Source organism: Tachysurus fulvidraco, chromosome 14 (assembly GCF_022655615.1).
Source record: "Tachysurus fulvidraco isolate hzauxx_2018 chromosome 14, HZAU_PFXX_2.0, whole genome shotgun sequence".
Classification (NCBI taxonomy): domain Eukaryota; kingdom Metazoa; phylum Chordata; class Actinopteri; order Siluriformes; family Bagridae; genus Tachysurus; species Tachysurus fulvidraco.
The window spans coordinates 19,939,921-19,960,880 of NC_062531.1; the positions used below are offsets into that span (position 1 = coordinate 19,939,921).

The 20,960-nt window shown below is 38.3% G+C and overlaps 2 protein-coding genes across 3 annotated transcripts; one reads left to right on the forward strand and one right to left on the reverse strand.

The window, feature by feature from the left end:
• Positions 1-294: 294 nt before the first annotated feature.
• b3galt4 (UDP-Gal:betaGlcNAc beta 1,3-galactosyltransferase, polypeptide 4) lies at positions 295-2,446 on the forward strand. Of its 2 annotated transcripts, none has more exons than XM_027166960.2 (2): positions 295-544; positions 1,022-2,446. In XM_027166960.2, the coding sequence occupies exon 2, from the start codon at positions 1,199-1,201 to the stop codon at positions 2,297-2,299; it is 1,101 nt and encodes a 366-aa protein (XP_027022761.1). In that variant the 5' UTR covers positions 295-544; positions 1,022-1,198; the 3' UTR covers positions 2,300-2,446. The 2 variants fall into 2 exon arrangements, with proteins under 2 accessions (XP_027022761.1, XP_027022760.1); XM_027166959.2 differs by having other exon boundaries at positions 330-555.
• A 4,063-nt stretch (positions 2,447-6,509) lies between these two features.
• Positions 6,510-13,389, reverse strand: wdr46 (WD repeat domain 46). Its single transcript, XM_027166958.2, has 14 exons — positions 13,236-13,389; positions 12,853-12,984; positions 12,383-12,463; positions 12,070-12,182; positions 11,875-11,962; positions 11,198-11,259; positions 11,007-11,111; positions 10,132-10,282; positions 9,793-10,028; positions 9,504-9,657; positions 8,807-8,957; positions 8,022-8,212; positions 7,015-7,128; positions 6,510-6,906 (listed from the first exon to the last, which is right to left on the reverse strand). The coding sequence occupies exons 1-14, from the start codon at positions 13,290-13,292 to the stop codon at positions 6,790-6,792; spliced, it is 1,752 nt and encodes a 583-aa protein (XP_027022759.2). The 5' UTR covers positions 13,293-13,389; the 3' UTR covers positions 6,510-6,789.
• Positions 13,390-20,960: the final 7,571 nt, after the last annotated feature.

Here is a 20,960-nt window from a genome sequence, read left to right on the forward strand (position 1 = left end):
AAGCTCTGTTTCAGCTTTTATGTGCTCTGTTGGCATAACAAGTTATTGCATATTGTATTGTATTGTGTTGCCAAAGCAAGTACAAAACGAAGCATTGGAAAAACTCTCTCTCTCTCTTTCATTGTGTGTGTACAGACAACAGAAGAGTTTGATATGGAACATCTGATAGGGATCAATAAAACTATTTTAATCTTCTTTTCCATTTTGTCCTCAAAGCCATAACAAATAATGCACGAGAGAATATGCATGACATAAAAACTGACTGCAAAAGTAGAAATCACGCTTTGATGAATTCGTCAAACAGCACTTTATTTTCAGCACAACGATACCCAACTTCGCCGCTAGATGGCGCACAAAACCGCACGACCCAGTTTCGGTTCTGCATGAGCGACGATTGTGTACCAACGTTTTGGGGTTGATACGTTTCCTGTGTCTCTTACAAGCCAAAATCCAGATGAATGCGTTTGAAGAGGAGATGCAGAGTAATTGCTTAAAGAGTCCTGGTCACTGACAACCCACATATAGCAACTTCAACAAAGAAAAGGTGCGTCTCAAGTAAGTCATCAGATCTCATGTTGTTGTTGTTAAATAACATTGTAGCTGATGGTTTTATCCATCTATCTTATTTCCGGTTATTTCAGCTCATGCTGCAGGTTTTCTAAATAATACAGTTTAGATACAAGTTAGCTACAGTATTATATACATAATAGATATGGGTGTATACATCAATATAAGAAAATTAGCTGAAATAGTTTTTTTATATAATCAGTCTGATCTGTTTATCTCTGTGGTGTAAACAGACAGGTGCTACTTTATAAATTGTGCTGTGTTGTTTTGTCTTGTATAATTGAATTATACTTATTTGTTATGTTAAGCACACAAAATGTTATTGTAGCTGTGCAGTGTAAATCATTTCTTCGGTGTGAGTCACTTGTATTATAATTCTAGAATATCTAGAATACAGGAATTTCTAGTATTATAGTTATAGGTTGAATTTTTATTTTATTTTTTTCTTAAACAGGCTGTCGTGTTGAAGATATGCTGATGCGCTCGTTTGCCTGTGCAAATGCTTTGCGGCACTTTTGGGTGTAACCATCGACACTAAAGACTTCTTCACAGCGTTTGAAACAGGAGTGAGACTGCGAAACAAGAAGAGAAACATTTCGGATGGTTTGTGGCTGAACTTGTGTCTGCAGGAATGGTGATCCGTGGCCTGTGGGTTTGTAAAATCCGTTTGGTGAAGCACTTTGGGCTGACCCGGTTCCTGTGCCTCCTGGTCTTTGTCTGCCTTTTTGCAGGTCTCTTCATCGATTACATAGAGTCATGGGTTACTTCTCTAAGAATGAATGGAGTCGGAGGTACCCACGGTGGGATTCTTCCTCAGAGCGTGCCCCCTACACGTCCAGAGGAATACCTCCTTATGCCAAGTCCGCTTGTTTGCCAGCGCGCAAAGCCCTATCTCATCACCTTGGTGACCTCAGCTCCTGCGAACAGGAAAGCTCGTCAGGCAATCCGTGACACCTGGGGTGGTGAAGTGCACGTGAGAGGTTATCGGGTCATGACTTTGTTCATGTTGGGGCAGACATCAGATCCTGTTTTGACCAAACAACTGACAGATGAGGCACGGGAACAGGCAGACCTGGTGCAGGGTCGCTTTCTGGACTCCTATGCTAACCTGACCTTAAAGACCTTGTCCATGTTAGCTTGGGCACGGCGTTTTTGCCCTGAAGCTCGCTTCCTAGCCAAGGTGGATGATGATGTGATGTTCAACCCTAGTGCACTGCTACAGTACATCAACATCATTTGGGGGGCACAAGAGCGGGAGATTGATGAACTCTACCTCGGTCGGGTTCACTTGAGGGTGGCACCGGATCATAATCCAGCCAGCAAGCACTATTTTTCTAAAGATGCTTTCACAGGTACTGTCTTCCCTGATTACTGCAGCGGTACAGCGTACGTGCTTTCCCGTCCTGCTGTGCTTAAGCTCTCTCTGGCAGCAGCTGCTGCACCATTGCCCAAGCCCCTGCCCCCAGAAGATGTGTTTGTAGGTTTGTGTGCCCACACAGCTGGCATCACACCCACCCATTCCCCACTTTTCTCTGGAGGACCACCCGTGCCGTATTCACGCTGTTGCTACCAGGCCATGGTGTCTGTCCATCATACCCAACCTGAGGAAATGCTCCAGTACTGGGCAGACATGCATTCCAAAGCTCCATGCTCCTGGGTGGGCGTCCGGACTTCACTTGGTGTTTGTAAATTGAGAGCACTTCTAGGAGACTTGTTATGGCCTGGATTATAAATATGGAGAGCCAAGAAGATTATGCAGTATTTCTTAGACACACACACACTTATAGAGCATGAAGAAACCCAAATGGATCTATGTGCCAAACTCCCATGTATAGTTGTTTTATAGCTTTATCTTGAATAATGTACCAGTTGTCACATACTTGAATGTCTGTGCTATTTATTACACTCCCTCTACAAGCACTTGGTTTTCACCTTCAAAAACACCATACACTGTTTGTGCTTCACTACAACACTGTCTGAATTTATAGCTAGATTTTTTTCATGACTCGTGTTTTACAACTAGGGCAAAGCAACAAAATTTCTGAATGCAAACTAAAGTGAGATTTCTGGGCTTGACCAGTTTTTGTCTTTCAACTTTCATATTTTTGGATTTTGAAGATAAAAAAAATCTTTTCTAGGAAGAAAGGTGTTAAAATGCAACTTTTGACCTTGCTCTCAAAACCTGTGAATGGCTTTATACAGTGGAACACTGAAAGGCAAGACTGTGAATATTCATAAGAGCTTTTGCATAGTTCCATTGCTATTATTTATACTATTGAATGCAGTGCGTATTTATGTATTTTTTTTATTACACTGGCTCATGCACATAGTCAAATGTGACCCATCACCACAGGTAGATTGATGCTAATCCATAAGGCTGGGAGCAAAGCCGAAAATAGTTTATTGTAGTTTTATCCACATCCAGATATATAGCTATGTTCAGGGACAGTTAATCTGTTAAGTCACTGGGATAATGCTGAAGTATCTAGGACAACAAAATGCAGTTACATAAAGTAAACAAAATTCTGAATATGTGAAGAGGTATGCAAGTTCCTGTAATTAGGGGACAATTGTGGGGCCTAATGGTTAGAGAGTCTGACTCGTAATCCGAAGGTTGTGGGTTCGAGTCTCGGGCTGGCCACGACTGAGGTACCCTTGAGCAAGGCACCGAACCCCCCAACTGCTCCCCGGGCGCAGCAGCATAAATGGCTGCCGGGTCTGTGTTCACGGTGTGTGTGTGTGTTTGTGCGCACTTTGGATGGGTCAAAAATGCAGAGAACGAATTCTGAGTATGGGTCACCATACTTAGCCTTATGTCACTTCACTTATGTGGAAAATGTAAATAATCAAAAGAACATGGATTCAGGCAACATATTAAAGGGACAGAGGTTACATGGGGAGCTTTATTTAAAATCAACGAATTTGTGCCTATGGATCCTGAGTTTGGGTTACTGTCTGTGTGGAGAAGTTCTTCCTGTGTGTGTGTGTTTGGGTTCTCTCTGGGTTCTCAAGTTTCTTTCTACTGTCCAAAAACTCGCCTCTTTGGATTGGCTCAAAATTTGTGGAAACTAAATTTCTCCTGATGATTTCATTAAGTGTGTGTTCCTGATTTCAGAATCCACAGTGACCCTGAATTTAGTGAATGAATGAATAACATTGCTAATAATCCACAGGACGTGGGCAGGGTGGCTTACTTTTCAACATGTTTGCCTTGCTGCTTTGGAGCTGGGGGTTTGAGTCCTGTGTATGGAGTTTGCATGTTTTTCTTGTGCTTTAGGAGTTTTCTTTAGGGGTTTTATCTCTAAGTTGGCTGTAATATTTGCAATTGTGCCCTGGGATAGACTCCAGGTTCCCTGAGACCCTGTACAGAATATGGATGGATAGTTGGAAGGAAAAAAGAAGATAGCACTGCATATTTATGCTTACGAATTCAAATGATTGCAACTCATTGTTAGTTTTTTTTCTAAAGAAGTATTTATAAAAACTATATGAAGTAACTGTCCAGGCTGGACGTTGAGATACTAACCCAGAGAAATCGAGTGGAATTAATATCACTCACTCACTCATTTTCTACCGCTTTATCCGAACTACCTCGGGTCACGGGGAGCCTGTGCCTATCTCAGTCGTCATCGGGCATCAAGGCAGGATACACCCTGGACGGAGTGCCAACCCATCACAGGGCACACACACGCTCTCATTCACTCACACACTACGGACAATTTTCCAGAGATGCCAATCAACCTACCATGCATGTCTTTGGACCGGGGGAGGAAACCGGAGTACGCGGAGGAAACCCCCGAGGCACGGGGAGAACATGCAAACTCCGCACACACAAGGCGGAGGCGGGAATCGAACCCTGAACCTGGAGGTGTGAGGCGAACGTGCTACCCACTAAGCCACCGTGCCCCCCGGAATTAATATCAATTAATATTAATTAATTTCACAACTACTGAAAGCCATAAGGATGTGATCAGAATCTGTATAGCAAAAATTGTGTGTGGGGGGCTTAACATTTGTAATAAATTTCCACTTTTTATTTAATGCTCAATTTTACATTTATGGTCAAGTGAACGTCTTCTGTATCATCACAATGTAGCTGAACACACGGCATCCAAGATGCTCGAAGCATATAAAACTGGATGTGCAAAATGTATCTTGTAATATTATAATATGCTTTTTGAAATGGTGTATTGTGTTAAAATGTCCTCTTGGTTAGTACTGCTTGCTTTGTCTTATCTAAAGACCTTCTGTGACTTTGTGTTATCCGCTCAATACAACGTGAGCTACCTGTAACAGACTTCAAAATAAAACACTCTTACAGTCTGTGAGCTTATTTATTATTTGTCCATCTCATCTGAGCAGGAAAATGCAGACACGTATTTTATGCCGTTAAACGAAGACTGCCACAGTCTCCTCCAAAAGTATTGGAACAGCCAGGATGATTCATTTGTTTTTGATTTTTTTTTTTTTTTTTTTTTTTTTTTAAAGGAGATTTGACAATAGCTCAAAATCTCAGTTTTAGATGTGTTTAAAAAAAAAATAATAATTGTATGGCAGTTTTTACATGGCACCTTTGGTGGCAAACCACCCAGGTGAGCAAAACCATAGGAACAGACATTAACGTAAATATTTGATTTGGCTGCAGATCCCTTGCTTGCAGTAGCTGCATCAATCCCATGACTCACAGACATCAGCAAACTGCTGCATTCTTTTCTGTTGCTTTCCCTGGCGAGCTTCATATAAGGTCTGGTGATTGACTTGGCCAGTCTAAAACGTAGAATTTTTTCACCTGATGACCTTTGTTGTTTTGGCATTGTGTATGTATGTGATTATAGTCTTACTGCATGATGAAGTACATCTCTATTATACCTGATCCATTTCTCTAAACTGGCAGACAGAATGTTTCTGTAGACTTCTAAACTCTGAAATTTAATTCAGAACTCATCTACAAATATCATTAATCACATCACCAGTAATGATTACATGGCTGTTCCAGAGACAGTCATGCACACCCAATATATGACACTATCTCTACCATGTTTCACTGTTGAGCCTGGATCATGAACAGATGCCTTTCCTTTTCCACACTTTGGCCTTTCCATCACTTTGGTAGAGGATAATCTTATTTCCATGACCTTTCTGGCTCATCTCTGTATTTTCAATCTGCTCTCCAATATGATCCTTACTGTTAATGAGTGGGTTGCATTTCTTTGAATAGACAATATATTTCTGCTCTCCGAGTCTTCTTCAAACTGTGAACTGTGATTTTCCAGCCCTGCCATGTGGAGGTTGGTGGTGAGAACACACTAGTTTTTGGCTTCTTCCTCAAAATGTTTTCTTCATCAGTTGCTGTCGTCGTTTTTCTTGGTTGACCGTTTCTGGTGGTAAGTGCACCAGTGGTTTCTTTCTATTTCAGGACATTCCAAATTGTCCTTTTGGTTACAATTGTCCAGGTGTTTTCCAGTGTTTCAGGTGAATAAACTTCTGGGTGAAGCTTGAAGCTCTTTTAAATTGACTCTAATTGAGAATGTGCTAGTGTGGGGGTGTTGATGAGAAATGGACTTTTCATGACATAAAATAATTTTTTTTTATAGGAATGTGCTGTGATTTTAAGATGTAGCTTTAAGACAGACAGATAGATACTTTACTGATCCAAGAGGAAATGAAACCTCAGGAAATTCTGAAATTCAAATGAAAGGTGCTATACAGAATAAGTGGGTGAAGTTTCTGTGCAAGAGTCATTAAGGGTTTTTAAGGTTTCTTCCCACCACAAAGACATGCTGAATCTCCACTATGTCTGAAAGCGAATGTTTGTATATGAAGTCCTGCGATGGACTGTATTTCCATCTCACTACAAGTGTTTCCAGAATAGGTTGAGAAATTAGGATAACCATGACCCTGACCACTATGGAGAGAGAAATAAATTTTACATATGCACCAACTTATCCTTGCAGAAAAAAGATGTTTATAGTTCAACGCATATCAGTTTAATTAGACAATTCTCAGTTGGTATTTGGAAGAAAAATGACTCTCAGGGTCTCTCACACACAAGACGGAAAGCAGTCCTAAAGTTAGATGCCACTTAGATTACAGGATTTGAAGACAGTCACTGTGTGTGTGTGTGTGTGTGCGTGTGTGTGTGTATTTTTGCAACACTGGGCCTGGTCCAGCGTTCTGAATAAGTCCTTTGTTCCTGTAAAGTCGTCGACACAAAGCTTCTTCCTACTTCTTGAAGCGGTCCAGCGTAGTCTTCCTCTCCTGCTCAATCTTTCGCTTGGCACTCTCCTTCCTCTTCTTTTCTTTCTCCATTCTCTCGTTGACCGTTTTTCGAATCACGTCCTACAGCAACACAACATTACAGATGAGCAAAAGGAGCTGTGCTGAATTGTGTTTAAAATAAAGACCTCGAGCAAAAGAAAAGATTGTTGTTTGAGTGTAATGAAATACCCTCTGATCCTCATGGGCCACTTTCTTCTTCCTCTTCTCCACAGCACCAGATGCACTTCTGCCTCTCTTTTTAAATCTCGGCTCAAACTTTTTAGTTGCTAGTGGATCATAGCCCTGAAAAATACATACAAAACAAAAAACAAACAGATTGTCTGACTGATGGTCTCCCTGCAAGGTGATTGTTATGTGAAAGTGTTGTTGTGACCAGCAGACGAGACAGAACATATTTATTTATATAAAGAATCACACTTTCACAGGACTGGAACACTATAATTAGCTCACTGTCTGTATAAACAGCTCCTCATTCGCAGGTTTTCCTGCACAAAGATATTCTGTGAATTCAGAAATCAGTTATTCTCTGCTTGACTGTTGGTACCAATTAAGCACAGAAATGGTTACAATTGTTCTGATAGAGTTATTTATTTGGGTCAAGTGTGAAAAATCAATATATCCAGAATTTGCAGTTGGTCTATTTTTTGCATAAAACTACTTGCATAAAAATACTTGCATAAATGCTGAGACTACAAACACAAGATTCTTCTTGTAACCTTCTACCAGTGAAGGCACATAGTGGTTAGCATGCGTGTTGTGTTAATGTCACTTGATACTTGTTGGCACAAATCTGCAGAAACTTGGTGGTAAGTTTAAAAAAAGTGCAAGCTCCTTAAATATTGCATCGTTTGCTTTATTTATCATTAATTTTTCAGATCGCAAAATCACAAAAATGGAGTAACTGGAAAATTTTAACCAACATATTTACAGTGGTTTAGTTTGAATGGTCTTGTAATTAAAATATATATTATTTATATTATTTAAATGTATCATTTTAATTGCCTTAATGACAATTTTAATGTTTTATTTGTGATTTTTTTAAAGGTTTACTTGGCTCTCTGGCTGTAATAAATACATAGATAGATGAACACTTGCAGCAGGGATGTGATGTGAATTCTATGTATCTGTTTCTTAAATATCAACAGGCGTACTCTATGTATACACAGTGAACTCACCAATGCCTCCACTCTTTCTTTTTGTTTCTGTTCAAACGTGGCCTGGTCCACTTTACCCAGCAGCCCTGGGTCCAGGCCAATCAGGTCGGGCTGCACTTTCTCCAGGAGAGCCTTGACCTCCCATTCCTGCCTCTGCTTTAAGCTGCGATATGGGTTTACCTCTAGAGCATCGAAGTTTGGCTCACCCGCACCTATTAAAAAATAAATCAATCAATACACAAAACACACCATTACACACATACTCACAGTTTTATTAAAATAAAAGGCTAATCTGTGCACAAGCGAGTATGATGCAGGACGACGTGTACACACATTGCTCTAATGAATCTTTTGTTTCTTGATCGGATTCCAGACTCAAATCTCTCTCAGGAAACAGTGACCACACAGATAAACATTTTAGATTTTATAATATAATACAAACTCTGATCGTTCTAGGATTATGTTTTGAACATTTTTTTTTCACTCACAACCTAATAATGCTTCAGGAAACAGACAATATCACTGTTCCAGGCAAGGAAATAGATTATTATATAACTTTCTGTTACATAAGTTCCTGATATTGTGCAAATCCAAAAACAGAAATAGATTCTGACATTAGTAAATTATGTTGTATGAAAGAAAAAACTTTTGACAAAAAAGTGACACTTTTTCTTTTAGTTTTCCTGTACAAGTTCGGCCCGAGTTGTCACTTGTGTATTCAGAGGGAACTGTTTTGCAATTGGATCACATCTCAAAACTGGATGTTTCTGTACAGGACTGTGCAAACAATTGTTTGCTGTACTAACCTGGCACAATCATACTTGTGAATCCTTCTCCATGTCCAATACCGAGTACATCCTCAAAGGGGCAAAACCCAACGCCCCACACTGAACCCCTTACACGATGTGCCATGTAGGGCTTGGATATCGGCCCGCCTCCCCACACGTCTCTGTAAACCTGAGGGTGATCATTGAGTACAATATTTCATGATACATAAAAATTGTCTGAAACCTGACACTGCCACTCCTATAAATCCATTGGCAGTGCTAAGCTGTGTGTATACCTATGTATGTACCTAGTAGCCTTAGTGTGCGTTTGTACCTATACTACATCTCCAGTAGCAGCCGTGTGTGTGTGTGTGGTATGAGTGCGTGTATCTGTACTACATAGCCAGTAGCAGCTGTGTGTACTTGTGTACCTGTACTTCATCTCCAGTAGCAGCCGTTTGTGTGTGTGTCTGTACTTCATCTCCAGTAGCAGCCTTGTGTGTGTACCTGTACTTCATCTCCAGTAGTAGCCGTGTGTATGCACATGTGTGTACCTGTACTACATATCCAGTAGCAGCCTTGTGTGTATGCACGTGTGTGTACCTGTACTACATATCCAGTAGCAGCCTTGTGTGTATGCACGTGTGTGTACCTGTACTACATATCCAGTAGCAGCTGTGTGTTTGTGTACCTGTACTACATATCCAGTAGCAGCCGTGTGTGCATGTGTGTGTACCTGTACTACATCTCCAGTAGCAGCACTAAGCAGTCCTCTCTGACTGAGGGAGAGACAGGAGGCTCCAGCAGGCAAGAAGTACGTATGAAGTGGCTTAAATGCTCGAATGTCATACACAGCCAGCTTCCTGTCCAGACCTGACATCACCATGTACCTGTTACACACACACACACAAAAAGCAAATCTCAGCTGTCATGTCATACTATTACCCAACATCCCTGCCAAAACAGTTTTGCTCTATATGCTTGAAGCCAGCTACAAACAATTTCACAACATCAGCAATACGTACGTGCCCGTTTTGTCCACGGTGAGCGAACGGACTGCACCTCTGTGGCACAGCATTTTAACTAATGGCTCTCTCTGATTGGGAGACCACAGGCTGACGGTGCCATTCGGGTGTCCCAGGTGGATAATGGCATTGTAGGGATTCTGTGCCATCACATCAAGCCTGCCAGACTTTGTGCAGATTGCCGCCACTTCCTTTCCTACGGACACGTCCAGGTACTGCAGGAAACCTGTGGCGCTCTGGGACAGTAAGATGCACATGAGAACACATACCAAAAATATCATAACATAACCTTTTTTTTATGATGGAGGTTTTGGAATGCAAACACTTGTCTTGACTCACCGCTGTGGCAAGCAGGAAGTGGTAGGGGAGGAACTGCATGCGTAGGACGTCGTTGAATTTTTTGATGCAGTGCAGCTCGATGCCTTTGGAATCATAGATATAGAGCCACTTTTTCTGAGCCACAGCGAACATGGACTCGGTGTGGAGCCACCTAGTGGATGAATGTGAAAGAGCAAATTAGAGTTTAATGGACAGAGCATTAACTCTCAGTAACCACATGTGAGCATGAGAGATGCGAGCGAATTTGAATACATTATCCACAATAAACAACTCTAAACTGATACAAATACAAGTACAGTTATCTGGTCCATATGGAGCTAGATATATAGGGTTCGCTTCAAGAGAGCATAGATGCCAAAAGTTCACTGTTTGAAAGTAATCTGATCCTGATGGTTCGAGGGTTACTCTAATAAGCTTCCAGCTACATACAAGGAAGGAACAATTAAATGACAAACAGCTACAGACATGAAAACAAATCAAATCATGTAACAAGGAATTCAGGTTGTACATAAACGGGATTAAGTCAAGAGGATTGTATTGTCATTTCGACCATATATAGCCGATGCAGTACACAGCGAAATGAAACAACGTTCATCCAGGACCCTGGTGTTACATTAGACACCACAGAACTAAGGGCTAAAAAGTAAAATTGACCTATTAACATAGATTATATCTCTCTTCCCAGAGTAAATCGTGTAGATGAAACTTCACCTCACATTTTGAAGATGCTGGTGACATTAACACAGTTTTCCAGCACTGTCATGTGCAAATTCCACACTTTCCATTTAGGATTTCGTATAGGCGTGGGTAGAAAATGTATCTGTCTGTATGCATTAGTGTGTTTGCAGTATGTGTACTTGTGTGTCTGCACTCACTTGACATCTTGAACTGTTTCCATGACGTTCATCTCACACGTAAGGTTTTTGGTCTGCCAGTCTATGCAACTCACATGACCTCGCCTTCCACCTAACAACAGATGCCTGAAAGCAATCGTTTAGACGTTAAACATTTGTAAAACCCACAACAATATCAGCATCAGAAATATAAACACTCTTGTAGCACTGACCGGCCAGTTCTGCTGTAGTCTAGTCTGTATGGTCCAAACTGGTTCAGATGCAAGTTAAAGTACTGCAAGAGAGAGAAAGATATTTTCATAGAGATTTGATTTGTATTTAAATTTATTGGAATACCAGCTTCAATTACTATTTTCTGACAAATGCAGACAATAAACATTTAATGCAATTCATATAATTCACTTTATAAAAGGTTTAAAAAAAATAATAAAAATAAAAATAAAAAGGTTTCCAGGGTCCAAAGTCTCAAAGTATGTCTGATTAAAACATGCAGTCTCATGTTATTTTTGGCTGGCCAAAAAATAAGTTTTACAATTCTTCAATAAATACCCATGGGTCAGTCTATTGTGGCCTATATGACACCCTGTATACACCTATCTGGATTTAATAGGGTGGATGCATATTTTTCCAGCTACAGGGTTTAGTTCTAATAATTTCTTATTTCAGCATTCATCCCATTTGTCTTAGAGAGAGAGAGAGAGAGAGAGAGAGAGAGAGAGAGAGAGAGAGAGAGAGAGAGAGAGAATGCATTATGGATATAGAAAGCACCAGAAGACAACAACAAGCCTAGACAATGCACATCGTTTTCCAGAGTCTGAAATGGAAGTTAAAAACATTATCATCTTTAAAAACTTTTGCATTAAAATATAAAGATATCTCTAAGTGTCACCTTTGCTCCAGATGTAATATCAACAGCCTCTGCAATGTCTTCCTGTAATACAGTGCACGTGTCCTCACCCTCATCTCCCTCCAGGAACCTGGTGGCACAGTGAGTGCGTGCGTGCTTATGTCAGTGTGAGCTTACATGAACAACCAACAATTGTCAGTGCCAAAAGTGTACAATTTTCAGATTCAGGGACATTACCCAGCATCCTCTGGGAGTAGGAGATCGTATCTTGCTGCCTCTTTCTGTACTAGATCAGACGCTGCCTCAGACCGGGCGATGATCGCTTTCGCCCTACGTTTGGCTTTGTTCAACTGATGGAAAAAAAACACAAGAATTCACAATTTACAATTCAGGATTCAGCCTTTTTCTCCTTTGACATTCAGTAGAACTAAATAATGACAAATCTTCACTCCTACAAGAAAATAATGCTATTCATTCAAAGAGTGTGGGATGTATATGCAGAGAGAATAAAGTCTTCTCAATATGTTACTATCGGACTTCTGCAGCTCACCTTCTCAGGTTTTTTGCCTCTCTGGAATTTCTTCAGCTGCTCTTCTGGAATAGGGGCCTCACCAGGGAAAGGGTCTTCTTTCTTTGGAATTGACATTAAATCAATAAGTACAATAATCAATCATCACATTAGGGGAAAAATAAATGCTGTACATGTTCAAGAGGGAAAAAAATCTCTTTCCATCTTACTGGAGTATTATATTGGACTCTCGCTCATATTTTCCTTATACTTTATCATCATTGTTAGGATGGAGGTTAGACATTTAAATTGTATAGTTTTTAACACAATATAGCCTTAATTCGACTCAGGAAATAGTCTTCCAAGTATACTAGATAAAATGGGTACAAATTCTAATGAATTAGTTCATACCATTTATATGTAAAGATGCTAATAGGTTGCTAAGCAAATGAAAACAAAACCACTTTTAGATTCCCATTTAACACATTCCAGACAGCCTTAAATATACATACCCCTGATATGAACTTTCTATAAGTTCTTCTTTGTTTTTTGTCCGTGACTTCTTTTGGTGCTTCACTGTTTTTTTCTTTATCTGTATGTGTGTCATCTTCGTTTTTCGCTTCTTGCCAGTATCGTTTTGGGGGCTGTGAGGTAAACATAACACAGAAATAACATTACACCAGATACCTCAATAGCTTCACAGAGAACAATTTGTACTTGATGATTACATGCACAAACTGACTCAGTAGCTTAGCAGCTAGTAGCAGTGCAGCACGTTTGTAGCAGTGATTATAAATAGTTTTACTCGGTTTTCCAAAAACAACATCTTTGCCAGTCGTTGACAAGCTTTAAATAACGAGAAGACTCATTGTTTTAAACGTAAACACACTCGCACCTTTTTCTTTTTCTCCACGTGTGTGCTGACCAACGCTTCTTCCACGGGCGCCGCCATCTTTGTTGTAGTTTTTTTGTACGTCAGGCGCGTGAACCGCTTCTCTTCCGGATGAATCCCAAATGACTCGCATACTTTATTTAGTGCACTAACAAAGGAGAAAAGAGCCGTTTGTGCTGCGTCCAGGGTCAATCAAACGCTTAGAGTGTTATGTTGTAATTCTTCTGAGATAAAAGATGATATATTACATGTACATTTATTATCAATTCAATTTATTAATGTCACAATAGGAGTAAAATGGTGTAAAATAAAAAAAACAATTTTTTTATTATTATTTTACACCATTTTTTACTCCTGTTGTGACAACTTGAAGAGGAATAATAATAATATTTGTTTTTATTTTTGTATTTTGTTTACCTCAGCCCCCAAAATGTTGCTGAGGTAAACAAAATACAAAAGAAAATTACTAAATATTGTACATTACATGTACTATTTATGGTATGTATATACAAGTGTAATTAAAAAAAAAAATATGTACTGTATATAATAACTTATGTTATTGTCAAAACCTTTTTGTTACTTAGTAACAGCGATGGAAATGCAAGGTGTACTACTGTTTTAAAAAGATATGAAACTATTCTAAATTATGTATAATTAAATTATATATTAAATTATATAAAGAGATTAAATTATATAAAGAGATTAAAAGCAGACACAGAAAGGTGGAGAGATGAATAGTTAGTGGTTAGCATGACTTCATCACAAGACTATCACGTCTTGCTCCAATGAAGTATTTAATTATTTTGTCCATGAACTGATTTTTTTTTTTTTACTCGACTAGCGTGACAGAATTAAAATTGTTTTATTCTTCAGCTTTGGTGCCTTTCTGTAAACTATACGGTTATCAGGTTTGCTGGAGAGATAGGGCATTTACAGTGCAGACATTATGTACAATACGTATTTGAACAAATTTGTGGTAAGAATGACCGGAATCTGTGCTGATAAGTAAAAGTGCAAAGGGAGAAAAGGTGACAGAGACAGTAAACTAAACTAGAATCCAGAGACCCTGGATTTGTGATTCAAAACGCAAATCTGCTGCACCACACTGCCCCTGATGACGGTAATAATAATAATAATAATAATAATAATAATAATAATAATAATAATAATAATAATAATAATAATAATAATAACTCACTTCATAACATCTGTATAAAACATAAACTTTATTCATTCATTCATTTTCTACCTTATCTGAACTTCTCAGGTCACGGGGAGCCTGTGCCTATCTCAGACGTCATCGGGCATCGAGGCAGGATACACCCTGGACGGACGGAGTGCCAACCCATCACAGGGCACACACACACTCTCATTCACTCACACACTATGGACAATTTTCCAGAGATGCCAATCAACCTACCATGCATGTCTTTGGACCGGGGGAGGAAACCGGAGTACCCGGAGGAAACCCCTGAGGCACGGGGAGAACATGCAAACTCCACACACACAAGGCGGAGGCGGGAATCGAACCCCCAACCCTGGAGGTGTGAGGCAAACGTGCTAACCACTAAGCCACCATGCCCCCCACATAAACTTTAAACCTAATGAAATTAATAACATTAGCTTATAGGAAGTAAAATATAAGCAAAACAAATGAAAAAAAAGCAAAAATTACAAATACAAAAGAATGAAATATAAAGCTAGTGTAAAAATACCTTCTTTTTTTTTAAATGAGCAAGACAATTTATGTACTCCTGTTGCTGCAGCCATCCATACTATTCAAGCTAACTAGTCATTTGATAGCATGCTCTTGCAAGCATATATACAGATATACAATGAAAACAAAACCACTTTTAGATTCCCATTTAACACATTCCAGACAGCCTTAACTATACATACCCCTGATATGAACTTTCTATAAGTTCTTCTTTGTTTTTACAGTGGCTTAGTAGTTAGAACATATGCTGCACATTTCCATGGTCATGGCTTTGATTCCTGCCTCTACACAGTGTGTGTGGAGTTTGTATTTTCTCCCTGTGCTTTGGGGATTTCCTCTGTGTTCCCCAGTTTCCTCACCCAGTACAAACACATGCATTGTAGCCTGATTGACATCTCTAAATCATCTGTAGTGTGTAAATGGGTGTAAGATTGTGCCTTGGGATGGGTTGGCCCCCACTTGAGTCCTCTGGGTAAGTCTCCATGCTCCCTGTGACCCTGTGTAGGATAATTGCTAAAAATTGATGAATGGATGGAAAGAATGGAAGCATGAATAAATGCATAAAATACCACAACACAATGTGTTTATTGTATTTAAAAGATTTGTCCAGAATATTGCTCACAGATGATATGCCTGGTTAATTTACTAGAAAGCAAATTACCATGAAAGAAAATTTGCAAGCAAAATAGCAAAAAAACAAAAACAAAAAAACAAACAAACAAAACACTGCTAACGGAAGAGAATAGACTGTTCAGCTACACAAAATGCAGAAATTGTGCTGTTTAGAAAATATTCAGTGTAGTTCCTTTCTCTTTGCCAGATTCCTTTGGTGTAATTTTGGCTTACTGCCAATTACTTTATGTTTGCATGAGACAGTATCATTTACTTTCACTCACATAGCTCTAAAACTTAGTCAAGATAGTTATCTAATATCTTACATATGACCATAATACCTTTCAAACACTCAGTGTCTATTGCACTAACTTAAACTAGAAGCTTCTACTTCTGAGATGTTATTAGGTTATTAAAATACCTCCATATTTGCAGTTATTTTGAAGTCAGTTTACCATGAGAGCGAGTTCCAAAAGCTTCCACTTGCATTTCTTAAAGATGTTTGCTTTTCATGCATCAGCTAAACCTTCCTGTCTAGCAGACACAGAAAGGTGGAGAGATGAATAGTTAGTGGTTAGCATGACTTCATCACAAGACTATCACGTCTTGCTCCAATGAAGTATTTAATTATTTTGTCCATGAACTGATTTTTTTTTTTTTTACTTGACTAGCGTGACAGAATTAAAATTGTTTTATTCTTCAGCTTTGGTGCCTTTCTGTGAACTATACGGTTATCAGGTTTGCTGGAGAGATAGGGCATTTACAGTGCAGACATTATGTACAATACGTATTTGAACAAATTTGTGGTATGAATGACATCGGAATCTGTGCTGATAAGTAAAAGTGCAAAGGGAGAAAAGGTGACAGAGACAGTAAACTAAACTAGAATCCAGAGACCCTGGATTTGTGATTCAAAACACAAATCTGCTGCACCACATTGCCCCCTGATGACGGTAATAAAAATAATAATAATAATAATAATAATAATAATAATAATAATAATAATAATAATAATAATAATAATAACTCACTTCATAACATCTGTATAAAACATAAACTTTAAATCTAATGAAATTAATAACATTAGCTTATAGGAAGTAAAATATAAGCAAAACAAACGAAAAAAAAAGCAAAAATTACAAATACAAAAGAATGAAATATAAAGCAAGTGTAAAAATACCTTCTTTTTTTTTTTAAATGAGCGAGACAATTTATGTACTCCTGTTGCTGCAGCCATCCACACTCTAACTATTCAAGCTAACTAGTCATTTGATAGCTTGATCTTGCAAGCATATACACAGAGTATAACTGTGGCCGATAGCAGAGCCTTGTGGCACACCATATAAAATAGGTTAGAAAGCTAGGTTACAGACACTGCTTTTCTATACAAGTAGATTGTTATAATATATATGGTTTAGAGGTAGAACACAGGAAGTTGCACAGAAAGATTATCCATGGCTGTAACAGTAAAGCAGGCAGAAAAATTAACAAAATGGCAGCTACCATGGAAATAGTGAAATTAGGCCAAGAGGGCAAGACTCTAAACTTTCAGAATCCTGTGATTTGTGGTGTTTAATGCCACTTTTACTTAGCAAAGTGAACAATCGAATAATTTGGGCTCTCTTACAGGGAAATGTCATTGCAAATCAATACAAAATGACAACTTATCTCTTTGACTTGTTCGTTTAGTTGTGTTTGGACCTTGTGTATGGCTACTCAGAGAAGAAAATCAGAGGTGGAGGTAAATACAATATAACAGAAATACTATTTAATGTAAGCTGATGTTCTTTTTAATTAAAAGACAAATTTTATTTTAGTCCAATATTAACAACATGGCCACTGCTCTACTCATTCATACACAAAAATGAATGGCATTTATAAAGAAAGGGCCTTTTCAAACAGTATGGAATGAAAGTGTGATTGTACAGTTACTACATCTCTACCAATTCCTGCATGTTTTTAACTATGGTAATATAGTGATATAATGTGTTTGACAGTCTTCTGAAAAAGTTGCATATCTACCTGTTTAATTATTGAATTTTACTAGATTATTCAATGAGGTTTTACTCAAAATGTGATTAATTTAATTCACTTTGATTTTTGTGATTTGTGTGTGTGTGTGTGTGTGTGTGTGTGTGTGTGTGTGTGTGTGTGTGTGTGTGTGTGTGTGTGTGTGTGTGTGTGTGTGTGTGTGTGTGTGTGTGTTTGTGTGTGCTGAAAATGTATGATGAAACTTTCAGACATTTACTTGAATTTGCAGATTTTCAAGCACAGAGTTTTTCTTAAGACACATATGTAATTACTTTTTATGATAGCTGTTTCTCATGATGTCTACACACACAAAATTAAGGAGGTTTGTTTGAATGCAAGTTGGCCTCAAATCTGCAGATAATGCAGTATTAAATGTATCAAAATGGCTTCTTATCTAGTAAAAACCTATGCTCTTTTACAATGAGAGTGAAACAACTCACTATAACATGTTTTGCTAGAGGCCCCTGATAACAGAATAGTGAGCAGCCGGGTCAGGGAGCCACATTCCTGCATTCCTATTGGGAAGGAGATGGGTGGTCATTATGGCCAGAGAATCAGAGGAAGCGCTGGTTGTGAGTGAAAAAACAAATCTCAAATGCAAAACATTCAACTCGCCACCTCTATATTTATTTCCCTTGGTAAAGAATCTTTTCATTGTTGCTCAAAATAAGCAGTTTAATGAACACTTATGTCACATTTGTGTAGTCAAGATTATTCTGTTAGGAAATACATACTGAAAGGATTCGTGTGATTTTTTTCCCCTCCAGGATATCAATTCAAATAAACCTCTCCACAGTAAAAATTCATCACATCTTATAAAGCAACCTCTTGGATATTCAATTTCTACAGATCACTTCTAAAGACTTAGTTTATGTTTGTGTAGATCAGCAGCATATTCAATCATAGAAATACCTAAACTGCTCTGACCGATAGGAAACACATATCCAGTTCTCAGAAAAAGCATAATGTCAGAAGCATGCTCAAGCAGAAACGAAATTCCTTACTCAGTCGTTCTTGCCAAGTTTAAAAAAAAAAAAAAAGCAATGTTGAAATCATAAGCTGTTGTAAGATCTAAATCTGGATCCATCCAGGATGTGCATTTGTGCCTGACATCTTATGATGGTGATACACTATTCTTAGCATTTTGTTAGATATGCTGTTGGTGCCCAGATGTCCCACCATGTGATTATGTTGTGATAAAGTTAGTTGGAAACAAATACACTGGAAAGAATATCATGCTGTGAATTAAAATAAAAGTCTCAGAAAAGGAACAAGCGAGAAGCGTACATGGCTCATTTTACGCACCAACGTCAGTGTATATTTGAGCTAGATAGTGCTTATATTACTACAGTGCTACCAGAAAGTATTGTTGAAATTTTGGCAATTTCGTAATCCCAAAAGTAACACAATGTTTTTTTGTTGTATGTATGTATAAGTATTTTTTCTGCTATATTCTAAACCCTTAACACTGCTTAATTGATAACGCCTTAACATTCTTGATGGTAAGAATAATATTTCCCTGGGATTGGGCTGTATTTAATCTGCACCAAATATAATGCTTTAATTTTAGACCAAATGGTTACAAGATAATGTGAAAAATGTTTAAGAAGCATAGATGAATCAAGCTGCCTTCTTTGTGTTCTGCATAATTTAGTAAACACAGCCACTGCCAGGGTTGAGAGGGTTGCCCATTTATGCCATATTGTACTAGTTTTGGAGTAGTATGTGGGTATTGATTCTTGGAATATATTACTGTATATTAAAAATATTTTACATTTCTATTCATATATAACATTTACATTTAACATACGTAATCTTTATATAAACATCAAGCTTTATATTTTTATTAGTATTATATTAACAGCTAATTGTGTTTAGAATTTTATGTAGATTGCCATTGAAATTTACACCTTTAATATATGTTATTTTATATGAGTCGCTGTCTAAGGTATCAAAAAACGTTTTACTTTTGGCACCCCTAAACACCCATATGCAACTGACCCCACTGTCCTCAATCATACAAAAATTTGCAGTATGTGGAGAGATAGAGATCAATAGAGAGAGAGAGAGAGAGAGAGAGAGAGAGAGAGAGAGAGAGAGAGAGAGAGAGAGAGAGAGAGAATTAAACACTGGTCAAATAAACTGTCGTGACAACTTCATTTGCCTCTCCCTCCAGCTTGCGTGAGAATGTGAGAATGGAGGAAGGACACACTAAAACTTTCTTCATATCTAGAGGGCATTGTCACGCACATTCTCGTTCACATTCTCATGCACACAGCTCAGATAAACACCTTTACCTTTTACATGTAGTACCCTTTGAACACTCCTCTCAAGATGTTACTACAAAAGCTCAGTATGGTGTTGCAATCCAACTTCTGAAGCAATTTGAAACTTAAGTTGTTGATATGCTGCCAGAAAGGAAATCTCAAGGGATAGAAAAAAACATAGAAGTAGTTTTGGTGAAGCTTCGTGACAAAACACTGCCTGATATAGCTCATGAGACAAAACGCAAGAAAACCCAAACAGGAATAATATTCCAGGAATTCCACTGCTCTTAGGAGGCACACTAAAACAAGCTGTTGAATGACAAGTCACGTGACAAGTTCATATTCACAGTGTGTTCTCTTATTACATCCTGACCTACATTTTACCAAAGCCGCATTCATTTTGTATTATAACCCAACTATACATTAGACTCGGACAGATGTAAAGCATGCTTAAAATTGAAGAAAGTAGTTGAATGTATCATCCAAAATAATGCTACAAATATTATATTACATTATAATTCAAGTAAGCAAAAGAGCACTAACAACACAAACACAGACATGTGTAATTTGGTGTAATTACATTTATGTGTAATTTGGTGTCCTTTTTTTAAGGACTATTGCTGGTTAAGGATCTGGATTATTAAATGGGGATGTGGTAGCCTAGTGTTTAAGGTGTTGGACTACTAATTAGAAGGTTTTGAGTTCCAATCCCAGGTTCACCAATCTGCCACTGCTGGGCCCCTAAGCAAGGCCCTAAACCCTTAATTGCTCAGTTGTATAAAATGAGATAAAATGTTAGTTCCTCTGGATAAAGGCATCTGCCAAATTCCATAAATGTAAATGCTAATTACAAGACTGTTAGCAAACACCTTAACCCTCAACTGCTCAATTGCAAAGTAATACCCTAGAAAGTATTAAAAGTATTAGAAAATGAAAAGACAATGGAAATTAATTCATCTACATGGAAATGAATGCAGAGTTTTTGTAGTAGTGATTGTGTGTGAGTGTGTCATTTAGACAGCTTTTAGTGACTTCATGGAGGGTGGGACATCTGTGGCAGGAGGAGCCAAAGTCAAAGGAGGAAGGAAGAGAGCGAGAGAG